This window comes from Limanda limanda, chromosome 17 (genome assembly GCF_963576545.1).
Source record: "Limanda limanda chromosome 17, fLimLim1.1, whole genome shotgun sequence".
NCBI lineage: Eukaryota > Metazoa > Chordata > Actinopteri > Pleuronectiformes > Pleuronectidae > Limanda > Limanda limanda.
Genome location: NC_083652.1, coordinates 23,768,735 through 23,792,666, shown reverse-complemented (window position 1 = coordinate 23,792,666; position 23,932 = coordinate 23,768,735). Strand labels below are relative to the sequence as shown.

Genomic DNA, 23,932 nt, shown 5'->3' with positions numbered 1-23,932 from the left:
CATGCGGAGGAGGCTCTTTGAGAGAAAGAGAGAGAGAGAGAGAGATGAACCTTGTTCTCCTGCTGCTTCCACCCATAATGACACAGCACTGGCCGTCTAATGACACAGTGGATGAGACTAAAGAAACCCCGATCTCTGTGTGAGCAGCACTGGTGTCGTCTGTACACAACTCAGAAATATTATATTCATAAACTCAGAAATATTATATTCATAAAGGTGAAAAGAAAGCAGGAAGCATTCGGTTACAAGAGGGGGGGAAAGTCTAGAACGATTTATTCGCTTTAAATAACAGGAAGGAAGCGAATATACCGGGGAAATGGTTTTGTAAAAGAAATAAATCCATAACGGATATTCAAACATAGTGTGATGTGTTTTGTAAGATGTAAATATTTATTGATTTTGCACATGGAAGATGTGCAAATGCTGTTTATGATCATTAGCATTGACACAGATTCAGACAGACATCAGCGGACCAGTGGAAATGTTGTTTTTAAAGCAGCTGCTCTCATCGATTGAAAGAAATTTGCTGCTTCTGAAGACTTTATGGAAAATTGCTGTTGGCCACACGCCAGTTTGAAGTTTATTACTCAGCACGCTGGTGAATCGGCAAATGGGAAATCCTCCGTGAAAATAGGGCACAAATAAAAGACTGGTAAAAGGCAGACAGAGGCAAACAGTAATAATACATAAAAAAGGTACAAATGAGGCCAAGGGGACATTGAAGGTAATAAGAGGGACAATAGATTGTGCAGCACCATGGGTCTGCTGGAGCATCTTCAGGAACCCACGGTGTTCTTCATTCAGCCAACAGTGGAGAGGACAGCCTGTCCCTGACCCAGATAATTCACGACCGTTGGAGAGTGTTGATGGAAAATGCTAAAGAATAAATGAAAGAAAATGGAATGAAAAAAAGAGAAGGTCTGTGCATAGCCCCCGCTAACCCGCTCCTCCGTCCGCGGTGGACAGAGCACAGCTTCACGTCGGCTGAAGTGTCAGATGAAAGTCTCCACTTCCAACAGCGCTCATCAAAACCGACTTAATCACTGCAGTGAAACAAGCACGTCCTTTCCTCTCATAACTACTTAATGACGACCTGTAACAGATTCTCTTTCTCTGCTCGATCCGTCTAGAACCAGAGGAGAAAGCTGACCAGTCTACATCAAGGCTCCGGGTCTGTCGGATACAACAACCGCCTCCATCTGTAAGTGCCGCAGGAACATGACAGTCATTACCTTCAAGAAATATGTCATGCATCCCGCAGGATAATGACAGCGAGTAAACGTGCACTGCGGCTTTTATACAGAGACATTTCCTGGACTACCTCTGGGTTCCCATGGAGTAGAACTTTCCGTTCATCACCAGTGGAAGTGCTCCAGCCGTTCCTCCCCACTCCTGCTCCCTCACGTAGCCGGCCTTGCCTCATCCTTTCCTGAAATCATCATTCTCTACCGATGTGTTGACACGTTCACGCGGTTCCCCCTTCTTTTGTTTTCCCTGAAGAAGGAACGGACCCCAGCGGTTCCTTCGGCACCACTCTCAAAACACAACGCTGATTTTAAAACACTTCGAAACCACCCATTCATCCCTCCTGCCATGAAACCTAATGTGACTCGGATTGGTTTCTATTAAACGCCATCCAATGACATCCAATATCCCCGTCCCTTTTGATGACATTAGCCTCGGATGCAGACATATAAGAGATATCAGTCAGTTTCAAAGCCGTCTTCAAATCCCAGCTTGGAGACCGACATGAGCTGCAGAGTGAAACATGAGAGGAATCATCTTTATTGCCTCTCCTTGGTGTCACCGGGGGGCTGCGTGGATTTGAAAGACAACTCCTGTGTTGTATTAAGGGCGGCTGCACACTAGAGGACTTCCAACTCTTCACAGATTTTTTTTTTTTTAAAACATGGGAGACCCCAGAAAATGACAGATTCATCCAATTTTTATTCTTATAATCTTCAGAACACACACACTTGACCATTTGGCCAGAATGTCAGACTGCACACTTTCAAGATTTCACAGTGGTGATTCCCGAGACTTTGTCGGAAGGGGGGTAATTTAGGTCTAAAATCAGTCTGATTATCCTCTAGTGCAGACATGGGCAAGGTACGGCCCGTTGGGCTTTTTAATCCGGCCCGCCGAACTTTTCCAAATAATTAAAAAAAAAAAAAAATTTAAATTAAAAAAAAAAAATTATTATTATTATTATTTTTCTTTAAACTAACAATTTAGTAGCACTTAAATGGCACGTACTAATAGCACTTTGTAGTTTTGCCTTATTTTTTAAGAAATCATACTTTCTTGATTCTTGTTGTTCTGGGTTTGAACCCTCGGGGTTGAATGCACTTATCGTAAGTCGCTTTGGATAAAAGTGTCAGCTAAATTAAATTTGCCCGGGAGTGTGGTGTATCGGTCTCGAAAGGGCACATGATCTCCCTTCACTTTTCCCCTTTGCCCTGTGAGCCCTTCTGTAAAATGAGAGGATCAAGGAAACGGAAAGTGGACAATGAGCCGAGTGTTTAACACGGAGTCGACAACAAAATACTTTTTCACTGAAGTCCAATCGAAGGCTGTTTGCCTGATATGACGAGAAACTGTCGCAGTTTTCATGGAGTACAACATCAGCCGTCACTTTGCTACGAAGCATGCTAACTACGCTAGCAAGCAGTCAACGCAAGAACGGGTGGCTGCAGCTCAGAGGTTGGCGACTAATTTACAGACTCAGCAACATTTTTTTTCACAGACAAACTGCGATTAAAGAGTCATCTACCAAGGCATGTTTTTTGGGGGGCATTCGAAATAGCAAAGGCTAGCAAGCCTTTCTCTGAAGGCGGGTTTTGCTACTTGGTAAAGGCCAAATCCTTTCATGTAATGATTTTTCCATGTCATTTATATTAGTTCACAAAAACACTCCATCCATCTGTTCCTGGCCCCGCCCCTCGGTCAAATTTTAGAACCAATTGTGACCCGCGAGTCAAAATGTTTGTCCACCCCTGCTCTAGTGTGTAGCAGCCATTAAGCTAACTCAGTTTTGGAATATCAGTACCAAGAACCAATCAGTGGACCATTCTGTGTGGCTCAGCAGCTCCCTGCCCCCGGTCTTGATGCCGCAACATCATAACTCTGCGAGAGCCGGAAAAGTGCTCAGACACATGCTAGTCCGCCGATGGCTGTGTTAGTGTCCACAGCAGGAAGGCTCGTAAGTGTTGGCAGCGCTGCTCTCACAGAAAAGCAGGTCAGGGAATTCGGTTTCCTATCAAAGACCAGTGGTGGTGAAAAATCTCCAAAAACCTGCGTGTGTCTGGTCTGTGGAGACACACCCTGCTCTCCACAGCCTCGGGCGACTGCTGCTGTTATCAAAGACCACAATGAATCAAGGATTTAGCTTCTATATACAGTCTATATATCTAGCGTGTGTCTGTATCTTTTATTGAACGTAGATATTAGAGGTTATCCACACTTTGCCTCAGGACGCAGAGGTCGCTGGAGTGCGAGGAACACAAATCTGATAAAGTCTGACTCTGCGACCAAAGGGAAGAGCCAATATTAATCAGCATGTTGTTTATGTCATTTTTAGGAAGTTTTTTCTAATGAATAGGGACGTTCATGGGGCCTGATTCTTTTGTTTTATTATCCTACCCCGTTCTACACTGATGCAGAGCCCCCCCACTAATTAATTTTGCTGTGAGAACCTGCAAAACCGTAATGAGGGAAGTTATGAGGTCTGCCTGCTCCCTTATCCCCCCATCTATCTCACCCAGCGACTAATCTGATACAGTCACCTTCTCACAGAGTGACTCCTCACATCACACAAGTCACATCTGTATATTGTTAATAACCTCCCTTTATCCCTTTATGCATCACACACCCACAGTCCTACAACTCTTGACAGGGAACCCCATCAGTTTTTCTAGGCTGATATAAATCCTATGAGAGAAATGTATTGTCTCACTAAAGGATTCAACAACAACCACCTTCTTCAGGGAAGTCGAAGCACAAAATTAGCCAGATTATTGACAGTATTGATGGATCATGCTCCACATTGGCTTCACCAGATAAAGGCTTGGCTGGAAGAATTAAAAAGGAGGCGATGGAAGCAGGAGCACAGGGAGGAAGGAGACAGAGATTGATTTCGGGGAGATGAGGAGGCGACAGCCAATAAGAGACTGTTTAAAATGACAAAAGGGCGTCTTTTGTATGGTAATCCTGGACTCTGAGGAGAACCCCCACTGAGACTGTCTATTGTGTGCAGCATAATTAGACACACTGAGAACATTCTAGCAATTTTGAGAGGAACAGTATATTTTTGGAACACTGTAACTGCCGTGAAATAAGCCAACTATCTTGGTATTATCAAAATGTATAATACAAGCATATTTTGAACTGCACCTAATTGCACACACTCAGAAATATCAGTCCCCTTAAAAAATGCCAGATTTTTCTAAGATCAATGAATTATTCTCTAAAAATCAATGATTCTTTCAATGAAAAAAATCCAGAAAGCCCTGATCCAGATTCTTTCCTAACACATTCAACATCCTTCCATAGTTTCTTAGTAATCTTGCTCACAAATAAACCAACATATAAATTGACAGAGGTGAAAACATAACCTCCTTGGCAGAGGTAATGAAAAGTGCTGGGGGTAGGAAAATAGTAGTATTTGGGCAAAAGCCAAAGAATAACTTATTTAACATAACTGTTTGTGCATCAACAATAAGCCTAAATTTTTAAATTTGATATCGAGTTGTTTTAAGGGAAGAACCAGATGGCCCCTTTGACTGGTAAACTCCTTATCGCCAGTCTGTATTTAATTGTTAAGTCATCTGGCATTTCCTGAAAACAGGAGCCTCTGACTCACTGCCAGAAAATATAACTGGTGTTAGGGTAATCAGAACAGTGGCATTCAAATTCCCCTGCCTCTTTGTCCGTGACACATTTCTGTAACGGCAAAACACTTAGTGATCAATTACCAGACACCACCTTGAACCACACAGATAACCATAATTGGCTGTTGTAGCCGAACTTTTAGCAGCAAGCTGCCAAGGAAAATCTGTATGTGGAGAGAAGGTCTAACGCAAAATCTAATGTGTGTAATACATGCAGATTTTGTCTTTATGTTTTTGCCAAATCTTGTTTAAAGATAAAGAGAGGTGTTAAATAAAAGTATAAAGTATTCATGAGGGGCCAGGGCAACCTACGCATCTGAAAAGTGAAGATACATTCGCCCCAGAGGAAGAGGAAGGCGGCCAGCAGAAGATGTCAGAAGAAATTCAGTGATGTGTGTTTCCATGAGTGCATGTGTCAGGGAGATAAGTTGTGCGTATATACACATGTTGACAACTCTGATGTGTGGTTGTGTGTTTGCTCTGAGACGTGGCCGTACTACGGAGCTATCTGTGATCCACTGGAGCACGTGCCCCTGGAAAGAGAGGGGGGTGTTAAGTCAAAGGCTTTTCCTATTAATGGACCATAACAAACTCGACGTGATTTAGCCATAATTAAGCTTTCGGTCATGCACGATCAATTAAGCCTCTCACGTTCCTTCTAATGGGTTCATGTTATTGCCACCCTCATGGGCAACGAGACCAACATCTCGACCGTCTGAGAGTCGCACTCGCTCTCACAAGTTTTCTAGACATTTGCAAATAAAAGCATGTTTTCACACAGATTAGGTAAAAGGAACTGGTTTTCTCCAATACACTCCAATGATGAAAGAGTCAAAATAAATGAACGAGTTAGACTTGAACCTCCTGCGACACCACACTCCTGAATACACTCATGCACACCATGTGTTTAGTGTAATTACAGTGACACACACACTCCTTTACAGATGCCTCTGCAGCCTCCAAACCAACCTCGCTGCCGGTGGAATCACCTCATTTTTATTTCTGCGACATCCATTCGGTGAAGTCATCCGCTGTGCGGTCGGCTTCTTTTTCTTTAGAGGATGAGGACTATAAAACGTCCCTTTATTGATGGGCTTCCAGGAAAAAGAGCAGGACTCCACATCCCCCCCCCCCCCCCACCATTGCTGCTACCTTTGTAAACAGGTGACTGAGATCATCCTGCACACTGGTCTGGAAACATCAGTCCTCAGGCGATAGGAATGAAAGACGGCCAGAGGAGCAGAGCCAGGCCGAGCGTGCCCTTTTCAAGGCTTCGGTTCTGCAAAACAAGTTCCTGTGATAGATGCACGGTGAAGAGAGAAGTGTCTGCTTCTGCGTAGACAGTTTCAACATGATGAGCAGAATTCAGAGACTAGGCCACTGTGTCATGTGCAACTTAGCAGCAGACGGTTCTGTTATGAATCCTGTCAGTGGACCTGGATTGGTCGTCTCCTCTGTGCATTCAGCAGCAAGTTTCCCCAATTATCTGGCTGCTCACAACACCCACTCAACCACAAGCATGTTTTTGGTCCTCATTTCCACCCAGCAACAGGAGACGCCAGGCGTGAAATGAGGGTTAAGGTTCCGATTGATGGAATGGTCAAATTAAGCAATGCATATCCTATGGCATGTCAGCTCTCTGCAGCCCTTCAAATGGAGTGTAAGCAAAGGTTAATTGCCAGTCACTGAAAGCGCCCACTGGAAATTGCATGTGCAGGTGGCAGATGGTTCACCGTAAACCTCAGGAGTTATGACACAAGGAGCAACATAGATATGGTGACATACATGGCCTGCTCCATTTCCTTCCTGGTTTCAAATATAAGAGTGTTACTTACACCAGAGGTTTCAAATGTAAGAGTGTTACACCACAGGTTTCAAATGAAAGAGTGTGAGTAAAAAACTAAAGTTTGAATCAATATTGAGTCAGCACATCTCTTTGGAGTATGTTTCTCTTCGTATGGTTTAATTGCACTCTTGCTTTTGGTGTGATAGTTTTGCATTGGTCGCCTCTACGCACATATGAAGAAGGAGTGAACCTGCTGCAGCTTCCTGAACACACGCACAACTGGTGGACACATATCTCAACGCACATGACGCCTGACTCCACCAAGACATGACAGAGAAGAGACAATGCGAACTCAAAAACAAACGAGTGACCCTTCTTCTTCTGATTCTTCTTCTTCTTCTCATGAACCGCAACAGATGCGCAACAGATGCGGAGCTCCGTGCGTAACCGGTGCATCCTTACCTGTCGTCGGTCTGCCAGTCCCCGAGCAACAGGTCTCGGAACCGGTACCGAGGAGGCAGCGGGAGCACCTCCTTCTCCAGCTCCACCATGGTCCTCCTTCCTCCTCCTCAGAGCCCGCAGACACAGACGGAAATGAACGCAAACCGCACCTCCAAACCCAGGAGGTTGACGAACCCCCAAAACCCAACTCCGCTCTTCTCCCTTCTGCTATTCAAACCGTGGAGGAATAAAGAACGCATCGGTAGATCTCATGGTGTCGTGGTAGATCTCCTTCCCGGACAGAGAGAGAATCAACTCTTCTACTTTTCTCCTCCAGCCGAGGCAACAGGTCGAGGATGCTCATCCGTCGGTGTGCAGGAGGGGGGGAGGGGGGGCTGCACTTTCCCTGTGACAGCCTGAGAGCAACTGGTTGTCTCCCTCCTCTTCATCACCAGCAGCATCCTCCTCCCGGGGCGAGCTCCGCATGGACGCACCTCCTGGGGAACCAGCCCTGGAGGAACCAGGCACTTTTCATTTCAGCAAAAACAAATAAAAAAAAATGACAATAAGAAAGAACAATAGATGTTCTCCATCATCATCATCATCATCTTCCAAGCTGCGCCATGAGCTGGATACTGTTCTCTGCTGAATGGCAATAAAAAACTGTCACAGATACACACGTGACCACACTTCTGTGGAGCGCATCTATAATTATTATTATTACTGCGCACAGATCTGGTTCCTCATTAGATTCTGTCTGGATCCAGTTCAAAAGAAGCACGCTCTGTGTTAATGCTGTTAATTGGCTTTCTGAAATATTCAGGCTATGAGGAAACATCCGATTTATTTAGTGCAAGTATTTCCAAACACTTAACAGGATTTTGCACGGCTGTGGAACTGATCTCTTGAGTGCTGTTCTCCTCTCACTGAGCATGGATATATATGCTAAATATAATATAAACACTCAAGCTGAAGATGTTCTACGAGGAAAACACTCTCCCCACAATAGTGCATTTATGAAACAATCATCACATTCAAAACCAGAATTCCCAGTGAACGTCTAATATTAAACCTCAGTATTATCAAAGCTAAATCCCCCTTGTGAATATTTTACTTTGCTCGTATTGTAACTGAACAATGGACACTCGTAATTAAGGTCAGATCCACTTGAAACTACTCTCATTATGCACCAGACCCATCATCTCTTTTCTTTTTTTTTTGCTCACCACACATGTTGTATTGTGCTGGATATCGGTTTGCCTTTTAATCTTGGAGCCGGTGGTCATAACAGCTGCATTAATGAAATTCAAATGTGCTTCTTGAGAGGACTGATGACTCGGAGGAACAGACAACAGGTGTTATTCAAATTAACCTCCCCCATTATTAATATTAATCGCACACATAGAAGCCCCGGTAAACCAGCACCTCTGTAAACTGCAAACAAAACCTCCACCCAGTGTCAAATAGGATTATGATCTATTGAACCTGTGAGAAAAACAATGGATGGTTTGACACCATTCAGAAAAATGGATTTTAATGCATTTTTTTTGTTGGAATTTAGTGTTTTGGTGCCATTGTACATTTCAGCTCATGTTCCTGATCTGTTCTCACTTGATATTTTTACATTTTAATCTATTTAAAAAAAACTTAAGACAGCATATCCCTGTTTTACTGTCTCTTGTTTTGTCTACTTGGCCCCCTGGTGGTCATCATGACACAAGCACACACTCTGAACTGAGCCTCGAGGTTCATTAATCTGATCATTGCCTTTGTGCTGCCAGTCAGTGTCAAAGAGCACGTTTGCATTTAGAGAGAATGAACTACTTCTGTATTTCGCTCAGCCACAAAAAAAATAAAAAAATAATAATAATACCAGAGGGTTGACAGGCAGGCAAAACATGTAATTTCAAGTGGGCGGGCCTTGCTTTGTATCCATGGTAACAACAAAAACTGTCGGAGCATATCAGAGGAGATAGTTTCTGTGTTTCAAACCTCATTTGGACCCCATACAGTGTCACACTCTCATAATGTGTACTCTGAGGACAATCTGCCGGGCTACATGAAGACGCTTGTTGTGAAAGTCAATCAGGCTTTTATTCCCTCAGATCAAAGGCAATTTTCCTCACTGCCAACAAAGCAGCTGAGCTGGCACAAAAATAAACAAAGAGTACAAAACAGTCATCCATAAAAAACGTAATTTAAAATATGTACAATCTTCACAATCTCTGTTTGCCATTTCGTATGGTGGTTTCCTTCCTATTGTTATTCCAGGGGAACATTGACGGAGGCGAGAGCGTCCACAGCCCAGCCGGGGTACAGGTCAGGAGACGGAAACAGGCGCTTCATGAATGTCCGTATGAAGTCGGGGAAGCGGCCCTCCACGATGCTCTGTCTCACGGAGCGCATCAGGTCGAGCTGCAAAGAGAAAGATTTGATGACTATCATTGTACGGGTCAGCAACAGGTCCTGAGAGCATCGTGTTCTGATGCCACTTTGTAGGAAGGGAACATTTGATGTAACTTTGAATAAAATAAGAATGACAGCCCGACAGGACAACAGTGAGATCCCCAAAGTCACCCTGCCAGAGCAGCTTCAATAAGAAAACAGAGGGGTACTTTGTATTTTAATCTGTCACAAGACGAGATTTTGTTTTTGATAATTTCAGAGCAGCAAAGCGCATCTGTGCCGTTTCTGTGGAGCACAGAGAGCATTGAGTGATTTAATTGCCGTGAATGAGGCAAATACTGAGAAATAAGTCTTGGAAACACATTATGAAGCACATTTGGTTGCTATGTGGGACACAAAGGAACCCTGATGAACTGATGAAACACACTTAATGCAGTAGGTGCAGTGTATTTCAGATACATCAGCTGTTTTAAAGCAAATAAGGACAACAATCAAGAACAATACAGTGCTAATTTGAAGTAAATTTATAAGAAATGTAAAAGTAGAACAATATTTAAAAAAGGTTCAGAACTTTAAATTCTGTATTTGAAATCCTTAAATCTGTTAAAATGCAGAGGAAAGAAAAAGTGGTTGTCAATGAAAAAAGACTGGAGCTAATCTGATCATTTCCATCTGCACTAGAAGTATAATAACCGGCCTCACTAAACCGAGATTTCAAGTATTTTTGGAACTGGAGAGGGTTACAAATTTGTTTGCAAAGAGTTTAAATATTCATCAGTCCGAAGTTTAATAAATGCTCTAAAAATGATTACTGTGGCTGCTCTGCCTGGAGGTGGGCGTCCAGCTGAGAGGAGTCCAAGAACACAAAGCAGGACGATAAGTGAGGTTAAAATCAAGAACAGTGCAACAGCCTTAAAATAACCATTAGAGCTGGTTAACATCTCTGTTCATGAGACTGGGGTCTGTGGCAGGGTCAGCACGGAGGAAACTATTTAGTTCCAGTTAGATTTAGAGGCAAAAGGATTTTTTTCTCCATTGGAGTCATGCAGTGATGTTAACTTTTCTGCCCAAATACACTCAGCACTTACCTGGTAGGCAATGTTATGAATGGTGATGTGATGCATGGCTGCAGTGTCACTCTTGAACAGAGCGTGCAGGTAAGCTCGACTATGTCTGAAACAGAAAACAGGTAAATTATTTACACCTTTCATCCAGTGATACCGTTCAACAACAAAATGTCTAAACACTAGACATCATTGAACCACATATTTAGAGCACCCTTCTCTCACAACTCTCTTTATGAGTTGGCATTAGGGGTGGGAATTGGCAAAAATGTGACGATTCAATAGTATTGCGATATTTGGGCCACGATTCAATAGTATTGCGATTCTGCGATATATTGCGATACTGCAAGTATTGCGATTCGATTCTGCGATATATTGCGATTCATGTCCCCCATATTATTCAAAGGCATTAATTAATTAATCAACATGCCCAGAATAATACAAATATCTCAGGATGAAAAAGACATGGACGCTGTGCTTTCTGCAGCCGAATGTATAGGTTCATATCCGGTCTCTTCAATGCTCTTATCAAGTAGGGGTGGGAATTGGCAAAAATGTGACGATTCAATAGTATTGCGATACTGCGATATATTGCGATTCGATTCTGCGATTTATTGCGATTCATGTCCCCCATATTATTCAAAGGCATTACAAAAAATGAGGAAAATAAGACTGCTCACCTCACTTCAAATGTCACATTTAATTCTGTGAACAACATTGTCTTCTACACATTAACTGAAGTGCAAAAACTTTGTCCTTGAACATTCAGGACACAGGACCTTTGTAATTATTTTCTGAATAGGAGACCTCTCACATGAACACTGAGCTCAATCATATAAATAACAGGAACCTAGAGCTTCAATCAAATTGAGACCTGCAAGGTCATGACCCAAAATGTTAAATTCATTTGGGAATATTGGCATTTTTGTTCAGAAAAAGGAGTTGGTCAACATGCTCAGATGTTAAAGTTCCTCTGGAACGTTACTATATCTCCTGCAGTGGAGAACATCCTTTCTGCAGACACACTAGGTATCTGTTAAACTCTGAAACTCTCCTCGTCATGCTTTGCCAGCCAGGGGCTGTTACATTGTAAATAAATATTAAAAAAAAACTAGTCACCACCACTAGTTGGCATAATATTTTCAGCCGTGTGAGATCAAAGCAATTATTGAAAATATTAATAAACCAAACATTTATAAATCAAATGAGGTTAGATTATAGACTGTGGTCGTCTTAAATCACCAAAGCATCTCCTGTTTAGAGGTAATTCAGTTTTAGTCAAACAAATCTAAATCAAGACTTCTTAGGTACTATGGTGCTTTATAAACGTCTAATTCTGAGAATGTTTCAAAGAACCAAAGAGGAGCAACCTACAGGAAGCATGGTGGGAGCCACAGCTTCACTCTGACACACTGAGCTGCTGCTTGGTCTTACCTCTTGCAGGTGGGACACTGGCAGTCTGGGTCTATGGGCTGGAAGTCTTTAGCAAACTGCTTGTGTTTTAACTGGATGGATCCCCACGGCACCAAGGCAGAGCCGAACCTCTGAGGGAAAGAGACACTTGTCTGAAACACGGCTTTTGATATGGAATTATAGCTGCTATGTGACGTGAGTGAATAATGAGTGTGAGGCGAAGGGAGCTTACTGCAGTGCGGGTGGGGTACACGCAGTCGAACATATCACATCCCAGAGCGACACACACCACCAGGTCCACAGCATACCTGCAGCATGAGTGGGCAACGCAAGTTCTTGTGTCAATAAACAACATCAGAGCCAATAAAAACACAGTTATCATTAGGAATCTTAGGAAAACGTACCCCACACCCATGAGGTACCGAGGCTTTTCTCGCGGCAGGTGGTCGGTGCTCAGCGTGACCATCCGCCAGAAGTCGTCCTTCTCCTCTCCTCCGCTCAGGCCGCCGATGGCAAAACCAGGAACATCACGCTGAGTCATTTCTGAAGGAAGAAGATAGAATATCTTAAGTACAAGTTTGAGCAGTTATCATCAGTGTCTGACAAACTAATTGCATTTTACTGAAATTGTGTAGAGGGGCTGTGTGTGAGAACGAGTCAGTTGCTCCGGACATTTTCCGACCAGCTCCAGTGTAAAATGCTCAGTTTGAGTGAGAACATGTGAAAATACAGTAGGAGAATAGTATAGAAATCAACACGGAGGCGAGTGGGCATGGTGATGTTTCCGTAATCAACATGCCCAGAATAATACAAATATCTCAGGATGAAAAAGACATGGACGCTGTGCTTTCTGCAGCCGAATGTATAGGTCATATCCGGTCTCTTCAATGCTCTTCTCAAGTAGGGGTGGGAATTGGCAAAAATGTGACGATTCAATAGTATTGTGATTCTGCGATATATTGCGATACTGCGATATATTGCGATTCGATTCTGCGATTTATTGCGATTCATGTCCCCCATATTATTCAAAGGCATTACAAAAAATGAGGAAAATAAGACTGCTCACCTCACTTCAAATGTCACATTTAATTCTGTGAACAACATTGTCTTCTACACATTAACTGAAGTGCAAAAACTTTGTCCTTGAACATTCAGGACACAGGACCTTTGTAATTATCTTCTGAATAGGAGACCTCTCACATGAACACTGAGCTCAATCATATAAATAAGAGGAACCTAGAGCTTCAATCAAATTGAGACCTGCAAGGTCATGACCCAAAATGTTAAATTCATTTGGCATTTTTGTTCAGAAAAAGGAGTTGGTCAACATGCTCAGATGTTAAAGTTCCTCTGGAACGTTACTATATCACCTGCAGTGGAGAACACACTAGGTATCTTTTAAACTCTGAAACTCTCCTCGTCATGCTTTGCCAGCCAGGGGCTGTTACATATATAATTGTAAATAAATATTAAAAAAAAAAAAAAAAAAAAAAAAAAATTGCGATACTGAACAGAATCGATTTTTTCCCCACCACTATTATCAAGTGCCACCTCAACCTGAATATTCCAGAGATGTTCCTGCTGCCTTCATGTCTAAAAAATGCTAGAGTCACATTGTGTTTACTGCCCATTTCTGTGGTTAAATATGTCATGTGAACTTTGTAGTTAATGTGGATATGTTACAAGCCATTGTATTTTAAAGACATTTAAATATGTTTTAAGCTGTATCGAGATATGATCCACCCATCCAGGATGCTTGTGGATACCAGAGGTAGGTGATCAGATGTGCCGTGCAGGATGTTTTACCATCTAGACACGCCTTGCGCAGGTCTACGTTCAGCCCTCCCTGTACGATGGCAAACAGGTTCTGTTTCTCTGGATTCTTATTGGCTGCTATGCATCGGTCCAGCCAGCGAATGGATCTGTGCATGGCCTCCTCCACCCGCGGTCCCGTCACTGTGCTGCTGACCACGTCGTCCAGCTGCATCATGATGTCCGACCCTGGAAAACAAACACAGAGACAGATGGAGAGACGGTCTGTTAGCTGCTGGGAAACAGAGGGAGGGTTTGAATCATTTAACACTGTTAGATAGATAGATAGATAGATAGAAAGATTACTTTATTCATCCCCGAAGGGAAATTAAGTCGTCATAGCAGCCGGTATATTTGAATACAATAAAATACAATACAATAGAATAAAATAAAAAATATTGAGGTAGAAAGAATAAAAAAACAGAAACACAGGATAAATAGGTAGATAAGGTGCAGTGGCAAGATGATGGTAATAGTACTGATGATATGATGGTAACATAATATATTTATATATGATAGTAATTATACCAATATAATAGCAGTATATAGTAATAATGGCAGCAACAGTATATTTAATAATAATAGTAATATAATAATAATAATTATAACATGTACACATGTATAAATATGTGTATATAGACTTATATATACAAAGAATATACAGAGTATGATATAATATATGATATATAGTAAAGGTATAAATATAAGTATTTGACTATACAATAGATAATATACTATGAGTGTAAGAATATGTAGACAGAGTGTGCAAAAGACAAGTTAATGACAAGTCATGTGACTCTGTGCGGACCCAGGCTGTTCTGTATGGCGATGGACTTCTCAGGACTGAGGAGGATCTCTTTGCCGTCGTAGGGCGACTTGAATTTGACTCCTTCCTCCGTGACCTCTGAGAGTTCAACCAGCGACACCATCTGGAAGCCTCCACTGTCCTGTAAGAGGGGGGGGGGGGGACGCCACACAGGATTTAAGCACAACATTTCTCCCTTTTACCTTTGTGCGTTCAACTCTTTGTCATCTGTGGTTGATTTGTTTATGAAAGACACTCACAGTTAACAGATTTCTGTCCCAGTTCATGAACCCATGTAAACCATTGGCTTTCTCGATCAGATCAGGCCCCTGTGTGCAGAAGAGATGGAAACAAACATGTTTAGTAAAGAAAGGGTGGCATAAACCAGCCATGAATAAAATACAACAACTCATAATAAATTCAACTTGTTATTAGGGCCCGAGCACTGACATCAAAGGTCAGGTGAGACCCTATTGAAATTGTAAGGATTATTTATTATTATTATTCAGGCAAATGAATTGGCTTTTTGAGGGCTTTACCATGCTCAACTTCTTACCAAAATTTGCAGAAAGTTAGAAAGTGGTTTTCTGAAGGAATTTTCAATGGGCTTCGCAAAATGGCTCAACGGTGCCCCCCGAGACCCCTGGAACGTGTTCACATTGACCAGTCTTCACAAAAATCGATATACAGGTGTATCATGACCAGACAAACAACAAAGTCTTCAGGTGCAATTGGAAAAACACAACAAGAAGTCTGCTATTTTGCATTTAGTGGCCATTTTGGTGTTTTTCTTATGTGTGGTGTATTTATTGTGTTTTTATGTTTCTATGTTCATTGTATGCACCAATAACCAAAGCAAATTCCAGGTAGGTGTAAACCCACTTGGCAATAAATACTTTCTGATTCTGATTTAGTAAAGAAAGGGTGGCATAAACCAGCCATGAATAAAATACAACAACTCATGATAAATTCAACTTGTTATTAGGGCCCGAGCACTGACATCAAAGGTCAGATGAGACCCTATTGAAATTGTAAGGATTATTTATTATTATTATTATTCAGGCAAATTAATTGGCTTTTTGAGGGCTTTAACATGCTCAACTTCTTACCAAAATTTGCAGAAAGTTAGAAAGTGGTGAAAATTTACGTATTCTGAAGGAATTTTCAATGGGCGTTGCAAAATGGCTCAAAGGTGCCCCCCGAGACCCCTGGAACGTGTTCACATTGACCGGTCTTCACAAAAATCGATATACAGGTGTATCATGACCAGACAAACAAAAAGTCTTGAGGTGCAATTGGAAAAACACAACAGGAAGCCTGCTATTTTGCATTTAGTGGCCATTTTGGCCATATTCCACATTTTTACTTTGATGTACTTGTACTTATTATTATTATTATTATTCAGGCAAATGAATTGGCTTTTTGAGGGCTTTAACATGCTCAACTTCTTACCAAAATTTGCAGAAAGTTAGAAAGTGGTGAAAATGTACGTATTCTGAAGGAATTTTTAATGGGCGTCGCAAAATGGCTCAACGGTGCCCCCCGAGACCCCCCAGACCCCTGGAATGTGTTCACATTGACCGATCTTCACAAAAATCGATACACAGGTGTATTTATTATTATTATTATTCAGGCAAATAAATTGGCTTTTTAAGGGCTTTACCATGCTCAACTTCTTACCAAAATTTGCAGAAAGTTAGAAAGTGGTGAAAATTTACGTATTCTGAAGGAATTTTCAATGGGCGTGGCAAAATGGCACAACGGTGCCCCCCGAGACCCCCTGAGACCCCTGGAACATGTTCACATTGACCGGTCTTCACAAAAATCAATATACAGGTGTATCATGACCAGACAAACAAAAAAGTCTTCAGGTGCAATTGGAAAAACACAACAGGAAGTCTATTTTGCATTTAGTGGCCATTTTGGCCATATTCCACATTTTTACTTTGATGTACTTGTACTTATTATTGTTAAATGGTAAATGGTTTTGTATTTATAGAGCGCTTTTCTAGTCTTGATGACCACTCAAAGCTCTTTACAGTACAGTTTTACATTCATCCATTCACACAAACATGCATACAGTGCATCTATTTGCAGCACTTTGTTATTCTATGGGGGGGCTATACAGGGTTCAGCATCTTGCCCAAGGACACTTCGGCATGCAGATGGTTCAGACTGGGGATCGAACTGCCGACCTTCAGGTTTGAGGACGACCACTCTACCCCTCAGCCACAGCCTGTTGTTGTTGTTGTGAAACCTACCGGTCTCATGCCCAGGTGATACGTGTTCCCCAGACAGATCCGGCACCCCAGAGCGTCCAGCTGGTCCACGGTGATTCCCTTCATGGTCCCCTGGGTCCCCACCGGCATGAACACCGGGGTGCTGACGGCGCTGTGCGGCAGGACGAGCTCGCAGGCCCGGGCTTTAGTCACCGAGCACTCCGCCACGACCCGCAGGACCAGCGGAGAGGCCGCGGACAGCAGCTTCCTCCCGGGCATCTGCTTCTCTGAAGGGTCGGCTGCTGGAGCTCCACGCTCCACGGTGGCGGCCATGTTGACGTGGACACGTGACGCGGGGCCGCCGGCGGATGACAGGCGTGCTGACCAATCAGGAAGCAGCAAATTTGATCACAGTACACCGCACGCCTTTTTTAGTAAGCCAATCAGAAGGGCTGGCTCAGTGAGAGGCAAGACAATCAGCCAATGAGCTGGCGGTTCTCGCAGACAAGAGGCGGGGCTTCGCTCACCGGCTTCCATCGGATGTCGTCTCCCTTTGACCGGAAAGTGTTTGTGTGGAGGAAGTTTTGTTTTGTGACTTTTGCGTCCGTCTCGGCTGCCCGGCCGCTAGCGCAGTTCCAACAGGTAGCACGGCATGGTTGTGGTCTGACCCGAGTTACCGCCGAGGACCCGACCGGTCGAGAGGGAGGAAGAGCCCGAGCTGCTGTTCCGGGAGTGCGGCGGGACCGAAGAGAGTAACCCGAGTAGCTCGGTGCGGCTAGGCTAACGTTACCTCAGCGAGTTAGCCGCGGCTAGCGTTAGCCTCCTCTGGTCTGCCTTGTGTTGGAAGTGGAGGGGGACTCTCGCTCTTTGAGCTAACGAAGCCATGGGGAACCGGGGCATGGAAGACCTGATTCCCCTCATCAACAAGCTCCAGGACGCGTTCAGCTCCATCGGCCAGAGCTGCAATCTAGACCTTCCCCAGATCGCGGTGGTCGGCGGGCAGAGCGCCGGGAAGAGCTCGGTGCTGGAGAACTTCGTCGGCAGGTGAGTTACGCTAATGGCGTAAGAGCTCTGCAGTTGTGTCTCTGGGTGTGTGTAGCTCTCTCGGTTTGTGTTTTAGTTCTCAACGTGTTTCTGAACGAGCAGCTGGATCGAAAGATGAGGACATGTCAAATGCCACAAAGCCAAAACCTACGTTATTTATCCTATATCAATACGTAACGTCTATGTCAATTTACGCACTTGTCGTAAAGGCTGCCTTGGTGGTTACAGGTTAAACAACCTGACGTAGGCAGATACGCCCTTTACGTGGCAAACCAGTGAACCAGAATACAATGCATTTTTTTGTATGAGGTTTCGTTTTGACTTCAAACGGTAAAAAGGTTAAATATTTGTGAATGATAATAGTAGAAATGGACTCTACCCTTTCCCCAAAGTGACTGATCACTGATATCACTTTACATTATGACTATATCATATATTGCTCACCTCATTTCACACACTCACTTTGACCATAACTTTATTAGAATGACACCAAATAAGATTCATGCACACTGTCATACTTTTATTTTGAGTAAATCACCACACAGATTATCTCGTTTTGCAATCTGACTATTTGTTTTTACGCCTTTTGTTCTGAATGGAAACTTTATTCTATAGCTCTATTTATAATTCCAGGCCACACCCAGAAAGCCCTCCAGGAGTTATATACACCAGTAAATGTTGTTTGCTCTACATTGGCTCACGTGATATTTTCGTTTGTTGATCATCATTCTTAATGTTTTGCATGTGGGAGTATGAATTTGTTATGTAAAGCCTTGGAAGCAGAGTGGGTCAACATCTTTCTCTCAGGTGGAGTTTTGCAGCCGAGTGTAGTTCCAGTGCATTTTATGTAAAGCATCGCCTCAAAGCACACTCGCAAAGTGTAAAGGTCACATCTGCAGCAGACACCACTTCCTTATTCGTCTTCCTTCTTTTGCTTTGTTGTTGCTTTTCTTCTTTTTAGAAATGCCGGAAACGCGTCTCTCTGGTGTCTGTGGTGTGAAGGTGAAGCGACAGCGCTCCTCGACAGGCTGGTCCTGTTGCCTTCTCCCACATCAGCAGTGAATGAGATCACCCTGCAGATAAAGAAACAAAACAAACTCGCTCTAAAGGAGCTTGTTGAGCAGGATTCCATTGAGAGACACTCTGTGTGTGTGTGTGTGTGTGTGTGTAACCCAACCCACAGAGGGTCGAACAGTTTTCGTACAGGCCAGCCGGCAAGAGAAGAGGAAGTACATTGGCGGTTAAGACGGCGTGCAGACAGGCGTTATAAACACACAGGCTAGAGCGTGTCGTAACTGCTCTTAGGCATGAACTCGCACACTTACACACACACACACACAGATTAGACTTCCACTCAATGCACATTAATTCAGATGAGTGGGACTTTGCACTGTGAGAGCACTTGACAAACCATTGAGCATTTCATGGTTTGTCATGGTGACCTGTTTCACTGCGTGTGCTAGCCTAGCCTTTTTCTTCCTCATCCATTTGCTGAAAAGTTGCACAAACCCCCCCGCATTACAACACATGAGTAATGTGAGTAGCAACACAATAGAAAGTAGAGCAGGCTCTCTGTATGTCCATTGTCTCTGGCAGGTGAACTTGAGGGCCGATAAGGTGCAGCGGTAGAAGTCAAACAGCTTTAAGGTCACAAGTCTTACTTCAACCTGGAAGGACTTGGGAGTTGCTGCATATCGCTATAGCAACAGGGGCATTCTTGTAGAGGTGACTAATTGTTGGTCTAAGGGTTTGTTTGAGCTCAGAAGTGGCAAACACCCAAAGCATGTTATCTCACACTGACTTACTGCTGTAGGATAATTGATTTGCAAAGTCTATGTGGTGACAACAGACGTCAACCAGGAGCACTGAGCTGCTGTGAGTAATGGTTGCTCTAGGGTTTCCCCTGTGTGTGTTTTCTCTTTCTTTCCTCGTAGTTGCTTTATGTAAGAGGCTGGTTTCACCTTTGTGTCCCCAGGCATGGAAATAACCTGTCATTTATTTTATGTGGCTCCAATGATAATAGAAACCGAGCCACTTTGCACAGGAAGAGACAGATTTCAGACCTTGGACTGTACGATACACAAAGATAAAATGCCTCCTGTCTGAAGTCCACGCTGATGTCATGATCTGATGGGGACCTGCTTGACTCTCTTTGGAAATTACTCTGGTTTTTATAATCTGCATGTTTGCTCAGCACCATGTATCACATTGAGTTTCAGTTTGAATGTCCTCACTGTGATGGAGTGAAAGCAGGGGTAGTCCACCATTCTTGCTGTGTGTTTACTGTCAGTTGTGTCACAGTCCTGTCGATGGGATTGAGATTAGTGGTGGGGCAAAAAATCGATTCTGTTCAGTATCGCGATATTTTGCGCCCGCGATTATATCGATACTGTAGCACAAAGTATTGCATTTAAAAAAAAAAAAAATCAGCCCCTGGCTGGCAAAGCATGACGAGGAGAGTTTCAGAGTTTAAAGGATACCTAGTGTGTATGTGGAAAGGATGTTCTCCACTGCAGGAGATATAGTAACGTTCCAGAGGAACTTTAACATCTGAGCATGTTGACCAACTCCTTTTTCTGAACAAAAATGCCAATATTCCCAAATGAATTTAACATTTTGGCTCATGACCTTGCAGGTCTCAATTTGATTGAAGCTCTAGGTTCCTCTTATTTATATGATTGAGCTCAGTGTTCATGTGAGAGGTCTCCTATTCAGAAAATAATTACAAAGGTCCTGTGTCCTGAATGTTCAAGGACAAAGTTTTTACACTTCAGTTAATGTGGAGAAGACAATGTTGTTCACAGAATTAAATGTGACATTTGAAGTGAGTTGAGCAGTCTTATTCTCCTCATTTTTTGTAATGCCTTTGAATAATATGGGGGACATGAATCGCAATAAATCGCAGAATCGAATCGCAATACTTGCTGTATCGCAATATATCGCAGAATCGCAATACTATTGAATCGTGGCCCAAATATTGCAATACTATTGAATCGTCACATTTTTGCCAATTCCCACCCCTGATTGAGATTACTTGCTGTTTGCTACTGGAGACAAACACACAGTTACCAGCTGGTCTCATCATCAGCTCTTATCACCACAAACTCTCTTGACATCTTCATAAGTGTCTTCCACGTGTGTGACACTGCTTTCTCACCAGGTGATAATTGTTTTTGTTTAGATTTTTCATTTTTGCGTCTGTCCCGTGTTAGAAGCAACATCCACCCCTCCACTCGCTTGTGGTGAATCCCACGGGGGGGGAATCCCTGCTGTCTTCACACATCGACATCTCCAGCATTTCAATGGACATTATTGTAGGAGGCAGGCGGATGAAATCAGTAGAAACTTCAAAGTGTCTCCGTGTCCGTCATGGGTTTAACTGTCAAAGGTTAAAGCCATGTTCAGTTTAATATTAACTCACAGTTAAGAAATTATTATCAGGCCCATGTCTCCATGATAACTGTGCTGTGCTGTGATGTCATTGTCCCAGAGGAGAGACGTCATATCTAGCTCTGCAGGCCGGCCTGGGTGGAGGTCTTTATCTGATCTGTTGCACTTACAGTACTGAGGAATTAGGACTTTTTAAAATGTAAGAACAAACGTGTCATATGTTTCAAGATTCAAGATTTTTTATTGTCAAATGAACAGAGATAACATGAAGCAGTCAATGTCAATGAAATGCTTGGGTCACACACTCTCTTTAAGCAATGCTCAGTAATTTCAACCTCAAAAAATAAAATAAAAAATTGAAATAGTATAAAATAGAATAAAAAAGAATAAAAAAGAATAAAATATAATAACAATGAAATAAAATATCAAAAATTTAAAATAGAAAATAAAATAAATACATCTAAATATATATCTTTACAGATGAACGTTCAATTTGTGCAGTAGTGCAAATATTCAAATAATAATAGTTTAAATAATAATAAGATAATAGTTTAAAACCGTATGTGCGTATCAAATTTAATATGAGAGTCTTGGTATAATTACTCTCGTAGCAGCCTACTTTGTTCTGTATGGGCAACATACATAAAGGAAGGAAATTGAACAGAAATGTGTTGACGTCTGGATGTGTGAGCAGCACCGTGGACATCCCCGTGAGCAAGAACTACAAACAGCTGATGGCAGATAGCGAAGGGATTTTCCAATCAGCAGTAGGATCCGAGAGGCTTTGCTGCGGGTGATGCCTCTTGGTACCCACAGTTTCAGACTACGGTGCTGGAATCATGCGGGTAGCCATGATTATATGTTGGTAGCTACACGATTGAGCCACGGGATATGTCACACCTAACCACAAACACATGTTTGTGTTGTACACCCTCCTGTGAGAGCCCACAACAACTCCAGAGGTTCACACACTGGTTTCCATGATGGAAACCTCTGTCCGGCCTCTATAGATTCAAGGAGGATCAGCTATGGCTCCTCAGAGTTGCTCTGCCGGTTGGTAATAGACAGAGGCTGGGGGGGGGAGGGGAGTTGGCTCACTTGTTGACTCCCTGCTCTACTCTCTTCCTTTTGCTTTCTCTCGTGTGGGATGGAGGGAGGCTCACAGACTGATGCTCTCTGCTCGGCCATCCATAATGCATGAAACGATACACAATCTGCTCAGCCTCGTCTATCATTTACAGCGCATCAATAATGGAATCCTGGCCTCTTGCTTCTTTTCAATATGCCACTGCTATAGATCCAATTCAGTCTGTGAAGATCGACAGGTTCAACTCTGTCTTTTTTAAACAATTTCTTTCTTGTCTATATATATATGGAACCTTTTGTGGGTCCTTAATAGCTGTGAATCTGGGACTTGTGGTGTTTTTGGGAAAATCCAGTGAGGGTCCCCTGTAACAGGAGAGATGCATTAATACACTAGTTCTTTTTTAGAAGAGGTCATCCTCGCTCTGATCTCCGAGCAGCATCTTACCACATCTAGTCTAACTTCTCTCTCCTTTCCCTCACCCTATAGTGGCTTTGTTTTTGCCTGCATGCTCCACACTGTGTGCGTGACACAGCAGCGGCCCTGAACCACAGACCTGTGGATTTTTTGCTGATGCGAGGAACATCCAGAATTTTCCCCACTGTTTCCCCACAGGACCTCAGCCCTAGGAACAGCAGGCAGTATGTTAGTACGGCAGCACCGCTTTTTCTCTTGTCCTATGTAGGGGTGCAACGATTAGGCGACGTCGTCGGAAAAATCGATGACAAAAATAGTCGCTGACGAATTAAGTCATCGATGAATCGTTGGTTACGTCATAGCGCGTGTTTCTCATTCCGCGCAGCGGTACTAAACGTCTTTTTACCGGAGGTGCTGATGGAAGTAGCTGAGAATATGGTTTAAACTTTTTTTTAACGAGTTTAAAAGCGAAATGTTATCCTATTGCCTGACAAACGTCTTTTTTTAATCACAATTATTTACTCCGAAGAAGAATGTAGTTTTGTTTGTTGTTTTTATTAATGTTATTTTCCCTGTCCTTTTTTGTTAACACGAAAAATGGATACATGATTTTGAATTTACTTTTAGTACCAGCACTTGGCCTGTTCTTGGTTCACAGTAAAAAGGGAAACTTGAATTTAAATAAAAAAAATTTATTAGCACTTTGCCTGTCCTTGGTTTTAAATGGACAAAAACTAGATTTTTCTTTGCTTTTGTGTCAACAGTACCCTTATATGCAGCAAAGTTTATTAAAAGACATTTTTCTTAATGAAGTATCAATCTTTATTGTCTTTATTTTCAGTCATCACATGCCTCAAACAACCTCAAGCTAAATTTAAAAGCTGCTTGCTAAATAATAGCAATTGAGAATTTGTGTCATTCATAATCCGATTAGTCGATTAATCGTTTCAATAATCAGTGACTAATCGACTATCAGAATAGTCGTTAGTTGCAGCCCTAGTCATATGGCACCACCAAAGTCTCCTCTGGCCTGTAGGTTGGGAAGAGAAAGAGAATGGGGGTTAGTGACATGCTCCGCCCTGCTAGGATTGTTCTGGGACTGCGGCTGGTGATTACCACCAGATGTAGCAGAGGGGCTGTCTGAAGTGGGAGGGGATTGCCG

General features: G+C 42.8%; 3 protein-coding genes across 4 annotated transcripts in view; 1 reads left to right on the top strand and 2 right to left on the bottom strand.

Moving 5' to 3' along the window:
• Positions 1-7,226, bottom strand: part of LOC133023161 (potassium channel subfamily T member 2) — a 46,168-nt gene extending 38,942 nt beyond the window's left edge. The window contains 1 exon segment of the mRNA XM_061090125.1: positions 7,138-7,226. Within this exon segment, the coding sequence (XP_060946108.1) occupies positions 7,138-7,226 (89 nt within the window).
• A 1,982-nt stretch (positions 7,227-9,208) lies between these two features.
• On the bottom strand, positions 9,209-17,168 carry qtrt1 (queuine tRNA-ribosyltransferase 1). The gene is made up of 9 exons (XM_061090803.1): positions 16,878-17,168; positions 14,877-14,945; positions 14,620-14,758; positions 13,806-14,000; positions 12,404-12,542; positions 12,232-12,307; positions 12,021-12,130; positions 10,611-10,695; positions 9,209-9,531 (listed from the first exon to the last, which is right to left on the bottom strand). The coding sequence occupies exons 1-9, from the start codon at positions 17,166-17,168 to the stop codon at positions 9,379-9,381; spliced, it is 1,257 nt and encodes a 418-aa protein (XP_060946786.1). The 3' UTR covers positions 9,209-9,378.
• Positions 17,169-17,400: 232 nt separating this feature from the next.
• dnm2a (dynamin 2a) overlaps positions 17,401-23,932 on the top strand; it is a 30,539-nt gene continuing 24,007 nt past the window's right edge. For both annotated transcript variants that reach the window (XM_061089323.1, XM_061089322.1), the window contains exon 1: positions 17,401-17,879. In XM_061089323.1, the coding sequence (XP_060945306.1) occupies positions 17,719-17,879 (161 nt within the window). In that variant the 5' untranslated portion in view covers positions 17,401-17,718. The remainder of the gene's footprint in view (positions 17,880-23,932) is intronic.

Excerpts from the sequence above, each read along its gene's own strand:
- qtrt1 (XM_061090803.1), bottom strand. The coding sequence starts at position 17,168 with ATGGCCGCCACCGTGGAGCGTGGAGCTCCAGCAGCCGACCCTTCAGAG. Across the intron at positions 14,946-16,877 it reads ATCACCTGGGCATGAGACCG|GGGCCTGATCTGATCGAGAA; the intron begins GTAGGTTTCACA and ends TTCTGCACACAG. Across the intron at positions 12,543-13,805 it reads GCGCAAGGCGTGTCTAGATG|AAATGACTCAGCGTGATGTT; the intron begins GTAAAACATCCT and ends TTCTTCCTTCAG.